A 17,094-nucleotide genomic window follows, 5' to 3' on the forward strand; every position below is an offset into this window, starting at 1 on the left:
TTCGTTGTATGCTGTATTACGTCACGTTTGCTTTGGCTAGATATTCTTTATATATTTGTTTCATTTGTTTATTTTTATAAACTGTTATAGATTTGATGCATGCAGGTGTGGTCTATTATTTGAATGAGTTACCTTAAGATTTTCAATTTAACTTTGGAAAAATAAATTTAACTTTCAGGTAATAAAAACTTGTAAAGACATTACTCATATTGATCATTAGTTGACAATCATATAAGAGCAATACTTGCATAATTTTTATTTTATTTATTAATATTTACATATACGAGTATTGAAGCATAAAACATTGTATTTATTCCATATGTTAAAGTCCGTTTTAATATACATACATGCCTTCTAGTACCTGCGCAAAATTTTTAAAATACACACTAACGCCAGACATGTCGGCACCATTCTTATTATAATCTTGGCTTCCTCCTCTTTGAAACAATGCTTACGTTTATTGCCTTTGCTTTACAAAATTTACCATATAGAAAATCTTGATTCCTTTGTAGATACGAGCACTGCGGCTGGCGTGTTGCAACCCACAGGCCAAATTTGTTAAGTATGATGATGATGATGATGATGTTGATGATTTGATCTTGCCTTTGTTGTACAAGGCGCAAAAGGCGTTCTACATCACGAAGCTTAACAATAAGTTGTGATCGTTATAAGCACATTGATTTTATCGTATATCTTGGAGCCTTCAGAGCCTCAAATTTTAACGTATCTATTTGCAAAAATTATGATAAAATTATTTCATTCTAAATGCATAGTACCTATAGTGTAAAAATAGCACAGCACACATTTTTATGAATAATCTCTTCGTAACATATTAGGATACGTAAATATTTATTACGTGTATATCAAGGAAATATACTTTTAGTTATTATCAAGCATTTGTCAATCAACTCTTATGTTCTATGTATAATATTAATTTATTTATATACTATTTTTTTTATAATTCATATTTGGCTGTGGATAAATGCAGACGTATAGAGGTTGTTTGTGCTTAAAGGTTTATTTTAAATATAATGAATTAAATTGAGCTAGCAAGAACAATGAGTTTCAATTACTTGATAACTACAAGTCGCCTTGATTTGACTAATATATATTTTAAATAATCACTATGAAAAAAGGGTTGTTTTGAGTGAAACGCAATCCAAAATTATTGATTTTAAGTGCTTGTAAAAATAAACAGATTAATATTTTGCTGTAATTAAACTTCTTTAAATTTGAGGAACTATAAGTTTATACATATTCTACAGTATGTAATTTTCTTTTTAATTAAGTACTAAGAATGAATACTAAGTAAGAGGATGAAAGTATGTTTTATTATCGGGTTTTCTAAATAATACTTTATAACAGATTGATCAGTTAGGATTGTATGTGCAATTGTTGGATATGTTGGCCTTTGGTATTTTTCTAGCAAGTGCATGAGCTTTGAAGCGATAGGTTGAAAAAAAAGTTTCAAGAAGTAAGAGAGCTTTATCTTAATGGGTTATTATGTGCAAGTTAAAAATAACCAAAATATATTTTCATGATTTTCATCATATCTATTCTCAATAGAGAAAAATAACCATATGATACCCTCATAACATCTCAATGGTTTTGATCGAATACAAAATGTTGATTACAATAATTAGCTAATTTAAGTAATATTAATAATTTAATTATGTTATGTAAGTTGAGTAGTTTATTAGAATTTGATTTTGGTAGAAGTGCTAGTTTAAGTTGCATAGACAAAGGCTTTTGAAGGATTTCTGCAGTTTTTTTTGTTGAGTCCAACTCGATGTAATTTACTTATATTTGGGACAGGAAAACAATTGAGCATAAAGAGTAATAATTTTTCTTTTATAATTATTTGTATGAATGCGGCTTCAGTAGCATGTTGAGCATATTAGTCTATAAGGTTAACAATAATGTAGATCATACTAGTCGTAGGTCTCATATATTTAGAGGATCAAACGCTGACAAGAAGCTAGTGCAGTGTTTCGCTTAAATGTATTTTAGATATTTTAGTTTATAAATGGTATAGAAGCTCTCACGAAGGTATGACAGAAAAAAAAAATTAAACAGATCATACTTGCTAAAACAGGAATTGCTACCATAAAGATAACTGTGTTGTGGCTCATAGCTACGACTTTTACAAAGTGTTTATAATAAAGCTATATATAAGAAAATTAGTTTCGAAACTAATCCAATTTCAGCGAAGACCGAAACCAAACTACCGCCTGTTTAAGGGCATTGTTAGAGTTACAAATAGGCTCAAAAGTGTTTCAACTAACAATGAAACGTGGGTATAAGGCTTGAGAATGAAACTAACGTTCATTGGGGTAGATTAGAAAAATGTCGCGGGCCGCATGTATATTACCCACTAACCGCATCTATCCCTTGGGCCGTGCTTTGGACAGTCTGATCTAAATCATTAGTAGATGAAGTTAATGGTTTATTTACTGATTTCCAATATTCGGTAGTGAAGGTTATGTATAGATAACATAGAAACGATTAAAATGGACGCTATGAAAGTTAGAGATAATGTTACTGATGAAAGTGACGACAAAGATACTAGTGAACACCAATTTGTACAAACTGTTAGTTCAACAAAAGTTTTGGCTACTTTTAACAAACAAGCACTTGTGAAGTAGACAATCTCCATATTTGAAACTTATTGCTTTTAAAGAAATTTCGAGAACAAATTGTGCATAAAATGATTTTCGAAAAAAATACAAATGCTTGAGACCGATAACCTTTCAGAGTTATTATATGAAGATTAAATTACTAAAAATTTCTTTATCAATCACATTAAAAAAAAAACCTAAAAAAATTTACTGAACATTTCGATTATGTAAACAACCTTTATGTGAATTACCTCATATAATTGAGCACTTACTGTATCTGAATTTGATGTTGGTATGCAGTTTTATTACAAGATTGATTTGTAATACATTTTTATATTTTAATTTTGTCTATTATTTTAGTTTGTCAATTTTAATTTAATCATTTAGTCATGAAAATTTTTTTGACAATATACAAAATTTTTATATCTATTATTGCAAGTGCATTTCAATATGTCAAAATATAGTAGATACATTTAACTAACCCGAAACAATCACTTTTCTATACATATTTGAATTACTTAATATATGCAATGGCCTAAAGAATGACAATGAATGGCTATTAATGATATATTAAACCAAATTTTTATTAGTAATTATCTATTAGTGATTACTCTATATCTTTACTCTATTTGGAATTCATGCATTTATTGCTGTTATTTTAATGATTTGAAAACTATTTTTAAAAACATAAACATTTTATTTTTTAGAGTTATTTTGATCATCAAATTTGGTAACTTGCATTAGTTGCACATCATATATATTATAATACAATTTTAGTAATAAAATGTGCAAAAATTTTATATATAAAAAATTTTATAATTTATGATAATTTTAGCTTTACAAAATTGTGTTAATTGATTAGCCTATTACATTCTTAACTTTTAACCTTACTAAAACTAATAATGATCCCTCGTAATTAAATAATTGTTAATTACTTGAAGCGTACTTAAATAACACCACTAAAAATTTGGTTTCCTAAATAAATATGACAGTGAGTGTAGTTAGGATTATTGATTGTTAAAATCATAGAGATTTATTCTACAAATTTGTGGATTACAATTCAAACCTCATGTCTGAAACGTTTTAAAAAAAGATACAATTTTTTTTACGACAGATGCTGTATCTTGCGTTGTTTTTTTTTATGAATATTCTCTTAAAACATATGTTTGTACATATATTGTGCATTGATCTGACTAAGCACCGTATATATTCTAATAAACCGTGAAGCGCACCTGGAGGCAATCTTCACTCCTCTGATCGCTACATTAATGTGGACGCAATATTTAATATATTTTAGTCACACACACACAAACGTACATATAAATATATATTGTATATGTTTTTTTTTACTAGTTTATCAAACTTTTGTATCAACAACGATCACATCGATGGATGGATGGATTGATATCGACATCACTATCGGCACACATGTATAGTGTGACTAATTAAGGTTTAAAGTAAAAGTAACTGAAACAAGAAAATTGTGCTGGAATATATGAATAAAAACAAATATTCATACAAAGTTGCGGACAGACGAACATATCAACCAACAACCACTGCCTTTGGTAGGCAACAATCCAATGCAGTGCAGATATTGTAAGTCAGTTTAGACAATTGGTCTGGCGGCTTACGGGCCAAACTATTGATGTAGGCTCAAAATATGATTTTGTTTTGTTATATACAAGATATTTTCCTTAAGTTTTTGCTTCAATTAGCCAAAGTTACGCTAATTTATGGAAGAATAAAGAAGGGCGGCAGCATGTTCATTGACATATTATTGCATAAAAGAGGATAATGCATGCAGGCAACGTGACATGAATTAAGCCAACTTACAAGTGAGGCATAAAAAAATTGTTTTAAATGTTGTATTTGTGTGTTTTGGAAAATATTTAAGGTGCCAACCAATGAACGTGCGTGCCAATTTATGTGCAGAATAACAGCACTCCATCCACATCTACATTCATATCGACCATCGACATCGACATCGACATCGGCAATCACATCCAACAACCAGACACCGGAAGTTGGCAAGTCAAAATTTGTGTTTGCACCTTGCCGCAGCATTACTAAGTTGTATGTGCCATAATCAATTTCTTAACGGCCTGGGTGGCATTGCCAACCTTGTACAACAATTTGTCAATGAGTTTTTAGTACCAGTACAACCTACGAAACTACTGAACCTATAAAATTTACTGCTTATTCTACATATTGAAGTTGCGATAAATGAGTAAAGAAAAAAAGGAAGACAATAGAAATGGAAATTTGTCGCAAGCAACGTGTAATAAATAATACCAGCGGGAGGGAGTCTTGTTTGGCATACGGCAAGTCGTACAAGATGCAAAGGAACCTATTGGCCAGATAAAGAGACTAAAGGCTTGCTAGACACGTGACTATTTGGAATTCGGAAGTTTGTTTAGCTTCCGTTAGTGAAACTCAAGGCTTTTGTGCGGTTTTTGTAACCACTGATCTTTTATTTGCAAACACTGTAGTTAATGTCGGTACTTTAATGATTTTCCTATTGAGAACGAATTCACAATGTATTCATTGTTTTTAATTGATTTTACAATAGCACAGCCATTCTTGTTTATATCTTTGGGGTTAAAATTTTTGCAAAAAAAGAATTCTAATACGGGTGTTAGGTTCAAATGTATTATTTGTATATGACCTTTAGTTGGTGATTACAGAATTTATTGCTTCCTGCAAACCTGAAAATGTATTGTTTATAGTAACGTTGGCTAATGCTTTTAACAACATTACACCAAGTTGTTTGCAAACTTCAGTCTGACAACCAGTATGAGTTCTATACAAAAAACAAAACAAAAAATATTAAATTTACTAGTTTCAGTTTTCATTTAGCACTTAAATAATAAAATTTATCTTCTTGCTGCACTTCAAACTGACAGCGGAAGTTAAGTAATTGAAGATATACAAAACAAACTTCGGTATAATTGCAAATACAGTTCAAAGTTCAAAAACTGTCGTAAATAAATTATTATTAATATAGTTTGTACAAAAAAAGAAAAATATATATATCATTAAATGATTAATTTTCTCACCTTAATTAGTTTTTCTCGTATTTCCCAACTAAAAATTCCTGGGTTGGCTTTTCGCAATTCTTCTATGCGTGCTTCTATTTCAGGCGATGTTACTTTTGGCTTAGAGCCGCCAATCACACCAGGTCGTATAGATCCCGTTTCTTGATAGCGATTCAGAATTTTTGATACACAACCATGAGATACGCGCAATTGACGTGAGATCACACAAGGCCTTATACCGTTTGCGGCCATTTCAACAATTTTTAAACGTATATGATTTGGTAGCGGACGACCATTGATGAAAACTCCACCAAGTTGATTAACTCTACCTTGACCTGAAATATACAATCACCTTTTTGAGTATCAAATATTAAATATCAAATTTATGTAAATATGAGTTGGGATTATTCTATAATTAATCACTTAATATAATATTTTTTTTTAATTATATCTGAATATCATTAAAAGACATTATAGTTCTCAACTACTTTAATTTACAATAATGCAATGAATATACATATATAACACAAAATAGAGTAAATTCAGTTTTTCGTTCAAGAAACGAAAAAAATTATATTAAAGAATTAATGCTATTTTAGTGTACTTATGTACACTAGTTTATGTGTAAAAAAAACTTACTCTGAGCAAACACGAGTAGAATCAATAATACGAAAGTTTGTTATATATTAAATATATAGTAATAAGTATAAAATAAACTAGAAAAAAATCAAAAATTAATTCTTTGGTTTAAAAAACTACAAAAAAAAATTTATATCAAAGAATTTGTCCACTTTCAATTTTAGTCGACATATAAGATAGCTAAGAAAACTCATCCAGAGCAAAATAATAAAATATATATATGTTTATATACAGATTATATAGTAATAAATATATAGTAATAAATACAAAATAAATGGTAATCAATATTTGCTGAACTCGACAACCTTATAACATTTATATAAACCTAATCCTAAATCACAAAATTGATGGTGAAAATCACAACAAGGAATAGAGCAAGGAATAGAAAATATTAACTCTCTGAAATCACAGCTCAAGCATATTTAAATAAATATTTATACAAAAAGTTTGCGAGTTTGCAATATCAAAAACATAATTTCTTAAACACAACATCTTAAACAGGACTTTGTTGATATGATGTGAGCAAATAAAGTAGACTATTTTTATAGAACCTTATAAGTGAACTGTTGGTTAGGAAACTATGGTAGAAGATTAAATCCTTTCAATGATTCCTGATGTAGCTATAACAAGGTGTAGATATTGCTCCATATTTACTTTGTGATAGTTTAATGCATACTAAACGATAATTATAGCACATTTTCACAGGCTTCGTTACATCAGTTAACTTACTTGAGATTCAAGTAACTCAAGCAATCTCAAGTAAGTTAACTGGTCTAACGAAGCCGGTGGAAACATACTATTAAAGATGCTAAATAGTCATTTTCTAGAGGATATTTATTAGCCAGAAGAGCTATTTTGCTACAGATTATGCTAGAGAACATCTTAAGCATTATTAAAAGTTTCAAATGACTTTGAGCCCTTTGAGTTTTGTACAGTATGTCACTGTAAGTCAATAAGTATAAGTGAATGACTATCTCAAAAAATATAGCATACATAATAATTGGAACGTTCTAACGGCACTCGCATATATTTTATATCAAAAGTATTAAATAAAATAAAGTAACCATTTGCAAAATAAAAACATTTGCGCTAAGCCATTTCTAGCGGTTAACTCTTCCATTGACGACAGTCGAGGTCGATCAATTCAAAAATTGCTTTTTTACTTGATAATTCTGACAAATATTGAAAGAGCTTTCTTTGAGAGATCATTTTTTTATTCCCAAGTTGAAAGTTATTTTCATTAAATGAGGCGATGATATTCTACGTAAATGGACTATGTTGTCAGATACAAAAAGTTGGAGAACTTGAGGTACGGAGAATATTATATTGTTTTGTGATAACGTACGATTTAAAATTCACATTAATAATAAAATGTGAGAATAGTTTCAGTATCAAAAATGTTTTTCATATGTCTTATTTCACATATGTTTTTATTTATATATTTTTTATCATTTCGAACACGTATAAATATTGACGATTAAGAAGAAGACTGAAGATGAAGAACATTAAGTCTAATGTTTTACCGAATATTGTTTTTTGGAACTTTAATTTTTAATTCCTACTAAGATCCGATATAATTCTTAATAAATTAAAAATACTTAAAAAAATTAACTAAAATACTCGCTTTCACAAAGTGTTACATTTGGAGCAGTTAATTACTTCTGTTTCCTCAAATATGTAAATGAATTAATTAATCATTCAATACTAATATGAATAATACTAAGATACTAAACATAGGCGCTTTGCATATCGTTATATACTCTACTTAAGACTTGTCAAACTATGTAAAAGTAACGCTTATTCGTAGAAGAAAAAATTTCTGATAATAAATATTGTTAAGATAAAGTTATTAAAATTAATTTCTTTAAGGAAAATTGCATGCTCAGTTGCACATTTATACGGCTATTCCAATTACTAACAGTATTGAATTACTTTAACCAAATATATGTTTTCACAATATTCTTAAATATGTTAATTAAAAAGTTATGAATCAATAAAATAAAACTCAGATATAGACACTTCTGGTGGGTGTGATAACAACTCACAACGCAATACGACCAATTTAGCTATTGTGGCAACTTAAGAATTTTACCATCCAAGTGATTTAAAAACGTCGCATATTATTGTACTGTTATGTTCTGCCATTTTTGAGGTAGAGAATCAAAATTTCAACTTTTTTCTAAGTTCATCAAATAAAGTTTATTTAAAAACTTTGAGCTAGATAAATTGAGAATGAAATTTAAAAATTTTTATAAATGTTATTGTATATAATAGCATTCATTTGAAATAAGGTATGTAAGTTATGTATAACATTTTTATTAATTCAAGAATCGATTTATATTTGAAAATAGCAATCAGATAATTATAAAGACAACTCCTCGTAACATTTATTTCCACCAAAATTCGTCATTAAGCAACACAAATTATTGTTTCCTTATCATATGTTACTTTCACGAACAACGCTAGTCACTATAAATTTTAAAACATTTAGATATGTAGTGAAATACTGTCTTATTTACTCAAGTAACATAAAAGATCGTACATATTGCCTATGTTCTTGAGCAACAGAATTACATAAATAGATTTAATCGAGCTCATCTAAATACAAATATATCTCAGATCATCAAACACTTTCTTATTTAGTTAAATAACATCAAAGATCCCACAGAGTTGAACAACTGGAAGTCATGAATATATTTAGTCGGGTTTGTTTAAATACGAATATATCTCAGTCTACCTTTGCGTCCACTTTTCTCATAGTTTTTAAGATAGATCAAAAGAATTTGGAATTTTCGGAAAGTAATACTGTTTATTTGATCGGAATTTTTAAATCCAGCTGAGAGATTATGATTTATAACTGTCGTATAAAATGAGCAAATATAAATAATTATTTGATTTAATTGAAAATTAGCTACTTTTATGTAATATACAATATTGTTTTTAAGTTTCATTCAGATCTGTTGTTTTTTAAATATTAAATTCTTTCAAAATAATGTTTTTAAACCCAAGTTCCTAAAAAAAAATTCACATATTACGTAGCATAGGATTTTATTTAAGATGTTAAATTTTTTAAGTTATATTGAATAGCATTACCAAAAATTGAAAGGGCTTATTTTATATTCATATATCATCGATATAAGTTAATAATTCAGATACAATTTTTTGTATGACAAGCTATTGCATATGTTAATATATTCTCTTCAAATATAGTATATGAATATCTCCAGCTAGAATTTTCATTACAGTTTGAATCAAAACTATCCATTCAGATTTAAACATAACTTATAACAAAAAACTGTTTTATTTCTAAATATTTTCTACTTAAGTTGGTTTTTGAAAAACAAGTTTATAAGTATATTGCATTTTACTGCTAAATTTAAAGTGATTTATTAAAATTTTGGCTAAGTTTTTATTTAAGACGATATACCAGTATTTTTTCCCATATATATTTGCCAACACCTTTTCCCTGAGATCAGTAATTATTACAATATTTAAAATGGATGTAATAAGCTTAAATTTTTATACCTATTCTTTGTAAACTTATTGTTTATATATAATTATTTTTTATGTTTTTAAATAATTTATAACAGAAGTTAGCCTATAGAACAACGTAAGATATATTGTTTTTTATAGTACACTTAAACTGTATCCCGGTACGAAATCAATATAAGACAATGAACTAGTATCAAGGTACACAACGAGGCCATGGGCCATGACAATGTATAACTGTTAATGTAAATTTAAAATGAAATAGTTTTAGAAACCCAGGGTTCTTCATAGATGTAATGTTAACATAAGAGTATAGCAATAGTAGAGATAGCTATTCATAACGGTTTGATTATCATAACTTATTCTGTGCAAAAATATATTATAGAATTACACTCAAATATAAAATAAGAATTATAATAAAATAAATTTAGAGTTTCGAACTGAATTTCTCTGAGTATACAAGATTGAATAGTAGGCTATACTAGTGAAAATTAATGCAGATCTATCTGGTATATAAAATCATTTTTATTGTTTGGTTATACGAGATCTAGATACTGTTTCCCTGATTTCATTTTCTTGTTTAATGATTTAATATAAAATTTTATGATCATGATAAAATATATGTATCTCGATATTTGTTATATCAGCACTAACCTATAAATAATTTTCTAAATCTGACCTAATCTGATATACTAAAGCATCTAGGTTTTCTCGGTTCTATTGTTATAAAATAGAGTGATTTTGAATATGTGTATATTCGAATGCTTTATATGAGTTCATAGATACCATAGATGTTTATGTATTAAGGTTTTATTAGTACTATTGTTTCAAAATAAAATGATTTTGATTACATTTATATTTGTATTGCTTTGTATTAGTTTATAGACACCATAGATACTTATGTATTAGGAATTTCTAGGTTCTATTGTTTCAAAATAGAGTGACTTCGAATAGATTTGTATTCAAATTAGTTTATGTTAGTTCATAGATATCATATATACCTATATATTAAAGATTTCTTGGTTCTATTGCTTAAAAATAAAGTGTATTCACATTGTTTTATATTAATGGAACATTTATTATATTTATTAACTATAGATCATGTTCCCCTCTTTGAAGAGTAGTTTAGTTTCATTTGAAACGAAATTATCATATACTGGTATATAAGTACCAGTTCAATGGTTTTAGCGATAATGTGTACTCATGAAGGGACATAATATGTGTAGGTATGTGTTTTATATTCTAAATTTATTAGCAATAATTATTTTACATATCTTTGGAAGTTATTATTATTTCAAATTCTGTAGTTAGTACACTATCATACGGATAGCTTAAATCTAAAATTGATATATGTAGAGTTCAGTTAAAATATATTAGTAACATCTGAGCCAATATCAAAAATGAATGTATGTGATTTTAAGCTAAATTTGTCGGTAATATTTTAAGAATCTTTGATTGTTAGTTAATAAAAATGTATGTGATTTTAAGCTAAATTTGTCGGTAATATTTTAAGAATCTTTGTGTGTTAGTTAATATAAAATATATATATATACATAATAAAATAGTGGGATCAATATTTTAATGATATCTACTTCGTCGCATAATATAACGGTTTGCTGTTTTATATACAGCTTCCCTAATGTGTTTTAATAAACATAAAAGAAAGATAATTCAAAGATATAATTTCTTGATAATAGAAATTATTTACATTTGTATATGTATACATAAATATATTTGTATATATATACTACATATATACTATAGTATTTCAGCTATTTTACATATAAAGACAATGTTAGTTTTCTTAATGTAATCATTCTAGAAACATATAATTAACATAATATATTTTTTGAAATTTTGTATGTACCATATATTTACCTTGAAATGGGTACCCAGATATGAAGGGACGCATATTTAACGGGTTCGCGCTGGTCATATCCATTGTGAGCGATTATTATTAGTACTTAGGAACTTTAAAAATTTTCCAAAATATATATTTTGGAAATTATTTGTTTAATAAACTTTGGTAAATTAAACGCACCAAAAAAAATTGCACCCAAATTTCCACTTCATTTGTATTTTTCATAAGTACGGTTTTTTTTTTTAAAAATAACTTTTAATTATAAATAGAATTCTTTATTATGATATCATTTTTTAGAGCACAATTATAAAAATCTAACAATTTGCTTCAGTTCCTTCAGGAATGAATCCATAATAAACAATATCGAAATTATATACATAGCGCACGTATTTCCGTCGGATGTCCATACATTTTCAAAAAAGTGTTTCTCGTTACATGAAGCATTTGTTGTTTCGCGCACCTTCACGATCAAACAGCACGACACTTGGTCCACAACTAAAGAGCGCGCGAGCAAGCTGATAAATTAACGAAGCCAGAATGCAAGATCACGACGAATAAACTGGTTTGACGAAATATCAATACAAAACAAAAAAACAAAACAAAAAAAACGAACAGTATTGGGTTGTTTTTGCATTAAGCTTGTAAATATGCGCCCAAAGTGGGCTGGACTTTGGTAACAATAAGAAACAATAACAAAAAATCGAAAAAATTGTAGTAACACAAATAAAGTAGAAACTTGAGAGCCGGTTCGATATCAAAAACATTCAAGAGCGCGGTGTGACGCGATATACAACAATGGCAACGATCAATCGCGGTGCTATAACGAAATGAAGCGAGGAGGACACAACTTTACCACACTAAAGTGGTTGTGTGAGTTGTTTTGGCTTTTGTGTGTGTTGTGTGTGTTTATGTGGGTTATATGCGGGGATGACTTTCGATATGTGTATGTATGTGCAACTATAAAAATATACTATATTGAATTGAGTGCATATCAAAACCACGCCTTGCATTTATAACACATTGATATGAACTGCAAGCGAAGCATGTATTTGTAACATTCGAAAAGGGTCTGTGTATTTAGATCGACTGTAACGTGATTGGTTGCACAAAAGGGAGTATTTATTACTTATTGTTTAATGTTCGTCGCAAGTTTAAAATATCATCTTCAATAGTTTTTATAAATGTTTGGAATTGTTCGTGTGCAAGCAAACACTTTTTCCCCTTTCTGTTTTAATTAAAAAAAAAAACTACAACAGGAACAACAACAACAATAGAGTATAAAAATTATACGCGATGATCGTAGTCCTGAGGAAAATCCACAATGAACTCAACATCAATGTAAATGTTAACGAAGCAGCAGTAACAGCAGCTGTCAGTTTTGCTGCTACTGTCATTTATACTGTTACCGCTGCGCACTGCAATGGCTGCCACTGTTGCTTTGAGTTGCTTTGAGTTTTGACATCAGTGAAATGTATGACATTTGTCGTTTGCAGCCAATTAAAGCGTGAAGGCTGCTGCCTGCCGTTCGACCAGGATATACAAATATGTAAAATTAATTTCGAAATGCTTTTGGTGCACGTTTATTTAGTACTAGACCGGGTGCTGGGCTCTCTCTGCCTGTTTAAGTTCTCTGTTGGTTTGGCATTTTTGCACCCACGTAGCAGTTGACATAATTCTTGCATTGTATTCCATTCATGGATAGGTCGTTGTTCCTTGCTCCTTTGTTTTTTTGTTTATTTTTGTAACTAATTTTATGAGGGTTGTTAGTGCAAGTCATTTTTCTTTTCTCCAATAACTTTTTTCACAGCTTTCCTATTCCGAATTGTCAATGTATTTGAAGTTAAAAATTTTGTATGAAAACTAAATTAACTTAAGTTTTTTAAACTTAACATGAAGAGATGACATGACCATTTATTTATTTTAATATCTAAAATTTAAATTTAAGTTTTTGTATGTTTTAAGGCATAACTTTAATGGAAAGCATTTATTCCTTACTTACTTAAATGGCCATAACAATCTGTTATCGGGTTTTGGCCTGCTACAGCACTGTTCTCAAAACACACTGCTGGACTTCTTCATTAACTTGTTCACTGAAATGGAGACATGGTTTACCAGTACACCTTCTTTCTCAAACTACAAATACCTTTTTCGAAGGTTTGTTTTTCCTATAAGTTTCCACAACTTCTGCAATGAGTATTAAAAGAAAAGCACTATTCTTTTTGTGGGTTCCTACAGTAACCGTTGTAGTATTCCTGTGATTTCTTCTAAAAAGTTACTAAAATTTGATCTTATTATATGAGAGCCATATTAATAGGTAGACCTTAGTGTCTTCCATTCATTATTGGCAAGGTGAAAAAAAGGCGGTAAGTACTTCTCTTAAAAATTTATCAAGTATAACCGATTTGCTTGTCAATTGTCTCTCAATATTATTCAACAAACTATGATTTTATGATAAAATATTGAAGCGCTTTAATGGCCACTTGGCTATCAAAAAAAGGCACCATTCTTTTCCCTGATATAACTTACAATTAGTTGATATGTTACCCTACTTGCTAAAACTTTAGCCTGAAATTGCAGCTTGACTAAGTAACCTAAGGGAGTGGTTTGGCGCTAATATGACTGCTCCTATCCCGCAGTCCCTTTTTTGAGATATTTATGAAAATAGATACCTCGCAGTTTGCTAGAAAGTTTTTCTTTTCACTCATTTCTTGACGGAAAAGTTATCTGAAAATTTGTTTCAAATAATTCGATTTCATTCCATGCAGACAGAAGTATGTCTAGAGTCCAGCTATGTCTATATGTTCGTTCTGTCCAGACGCCTGTCACTTTCAGTCTGACAGTGTTATTGTAAACAACATTTTTAATATAAAGATTAATGGGTAGCAGATATAGCATTACGATTAGGGTGTCTGAAAGGGCCGTCCTAGGTACTCCTATAATGCTAACAGATTCTGTTTTCTAAGTTCTACTGAGTTTTTGAGTGTGAGTATTGGGTGCACAATGGTTGTGTATGTCCAATGTGTAATATCGGACAATGTGAAATTCAGGATAAAACATTTATCCATCTATTTCTATCTTACAATTGCCAGGAGGCGTGTACAGACACTTTTGTGTAATTAGGAACTAAAAGCTATTATTACCTTTTGGTTTGTAGGGGCTTAACTTAGAGGGTTTTGAAACAACATAATATGACAATATGTCGATATGATATTTTGGTTTTGGTTATTTTATTGCTAATAACATTAATAGCGCAAATTTTGCGCTATTTTTGCTTTTGTTGCTCAAGATTCGGTAAGTTCCTTTAATCAGCTGGACACAATGGTTTCTCAGAAATTTATTTTTTTTCTATTTTTCTTCTTTCTCTTTACTTATTAAGAGTGCATCAACTTTTGCATATTCGTACTTAAATTTCTATTTTATTCTGTACTCTTGGTGTTATTAACATTAATTTACTATCCTATATCTTAGTTATGCGATGCTTATGCGGATAGTGACGTTTGTGTGTTCTGTTGTGCGACTGATCTGTACTAGTATGCTTTCGTCCTTTATTTATTAAATTATTAGTTCATTTTGTTAGTTCATTTTTTAAAATTACTAGCTGTGATATGTGGACTATTTCTGCTTGTTTGTTTTCCTAATTGTTTTTTATATGTATCAGTAAATTTTTGTATAATACTATGAATTTTTGTGTATGACATATTGTTTTTAGATCTTGACCTTTAATATTTTTAAATATATATATGGCTTCAAATTTTACTCAATTACTAGTTGTTATTGAAATCTATTGGATATATATTTTTATCAACGAAATTGTTTCACGCCCGACAAAATGATAAAACCCACAAAGAAGCCGAGTTTTGGACAACTTTGAGGAGTACGATTGTGCAGAAATGAGAAGAGTAAATTATTCCTGAAGTACATCAGCGACAAGCAAAACAAATGTCAAATACGAATACAAACTTGCTTTGAAAATCCCTTTGAGGGGTGGTACAGAGCACTTGGTCGTCGTGAGTGACGAATGACTTTGGGACGTAGACTCGACTGTTCTTGGATTCCAACCCAAGACACTTAGTTCGATATGAAGGTATAATAAAAGCGCTTTGCTACATCTATTATAGGATTGAAACTATAATATTATAATTCGTTAAATTATCAGGACTATATAATAAAAATGTGATACTTTCTGTAATTCTTTTTTCAAATCTTAAAGGCCATTGTACTATAATTGTCTTCACAACAATTTGATCAAATTTTAATCATTTAATACATATTTTTAAAAAATTATTTCAATTAATTAATTGCCGATTGAGCCAGAGGATCTGAATATTCTATATATATTTTCAAAAGTCTTTATACATATATTAAATTTTTTCGTTTTATGTCGTTGAATATATGTTAAACACTTTCTTTTCTTATTACTCATTTTATTAATAATATTCAATTTTTACTTAAAATATCTATCTTAAAATTTTTTTAGTAAAATTTTCAACGAATTTTATGAAATTTTAAAACATTTGCTGTTTGTATTGGTATCGTTTGCCATCTGTCAAAAATCCAATCTATAAGAACTCTGTATCACATTCAATAAGTTTCAATAGGAAAGTGTAAGTGTAAAGGATATGGTAACAAGTATGAAAATTAATTAGAAAAGCGTGAAGTTTCCGCACATTAAGGATCAAAGTATATTAGAAAAACCAATTTATTCGGATATTGGATCAAACAACAGTTGTTCCTTTATCAATTCAGCTTAGAATAAAAAAGAATAAGGATAAGTTTAGGCGTTAACATGACTTTGGGAATTTCACACAAAAATTTTGAAAAAAAGACTCTCACCAAACAACATATTAAAATTATTTTCTTGACTCTCAAAAATTAATTATTATTTTTGTCACTTCCTTTCCAAGGCAAAACTCATACATTAATGATGCATAAAATTTTAGATTTGTAAAAATTATGCACTTCAAAACACAAATATTTTTCTAGTCCAATAAAGTTCACAAAAATTGGATCTACTTGGTGTCAATTATTAATTGCCGTTCCAAGACCATAACTAAATTCGGTTTACAGTACCAAATTACTCTAACCGCATGCGATAAGGATAAACAGGATGCACGATTATTCAAATATGAATTGGAAATTTTTATTGACAGTTTTCAATTATAAGAAATTTTTCAAGCGTTAAGTGTTTTATTGGTACTCTCCATTAAGCACTTCAAAGCATGTTTATTGGATGCATTTGACATAAATTTTTTGAGAAATCGTTAGGCAAGTTCACAGGCATATGAACCTTCACATATTAGTACTTTGGAATTAAGTTAAGTCTGTGAATGTAGAAGTCAGATTGGTTTTGAAAATACTTGGCTTTTAGAAATGGAATTTATACAATTTAAAATAAGTTTTTAAAAGGAATTAGTAATTTTATCAATCGTCTTAGGATGGAAATGGTAGTGTT

General features: G+C 28.9%; 1 protein-coding gene across 1 annotated transcript; it reads right to left on the minus strand.

Annotated features, from left to right (window-relative positions):
* Nucleotides 1-5,285: 5,285 nt before the first annotated feature.
* LOC119674518 (protein gooseberry-neuro-like) lies at nt 5,286-11,693 on the minus strand. Its single transcript, XM_038085661.1, has 4 exons — nt 11,660-11,693; nt 5,675-5,988; nt 5,577-5,593; nt 5,286-5,418 (listed from the first exon to the last, which is right to left on the minus strand). Exons 1-4 carry the CDS (start codon nt 11,691-11,693, stop codon nt 5,286-5,288), a joined length of 498 nt encoding a protein of 165 aa, XP_037941589.1.
* Between the last annotated feature and the right edge of the window lie 5,401 nt (nt 11,694-17,094).

The sequence above is a fragment of the Teleopsis dalmanni genome, chromosome 2, assembly GCF_002237135.1.
Source record: "Teleopsis dalmanni isolate 2A chromosome 2, ASM223713v2, whole genome shotgun sequence".
NCBI lineage: Eukaryota > Metazoa > Arthropoda > Insecta > Diptera > Diopsidae > Teleopsis > Teleopsis dalmanni.

Excerpts from the sequence above, each read along its gene's own strand:
- LOC119674518 (XM_038085661.1), bottom strand. The coding sequence starts at position 11,693 with ATGCGTCCCTTCATATCTGGGTACCCATTTCAAG. Across the intron at positions 5,989-11,659 it reads ATCTGGGTACCCATTTCAAG|GTCAAGGTAGAGTTAATCAA; the intron begins GTAAATATATGG and ends TGTATATTTCAG.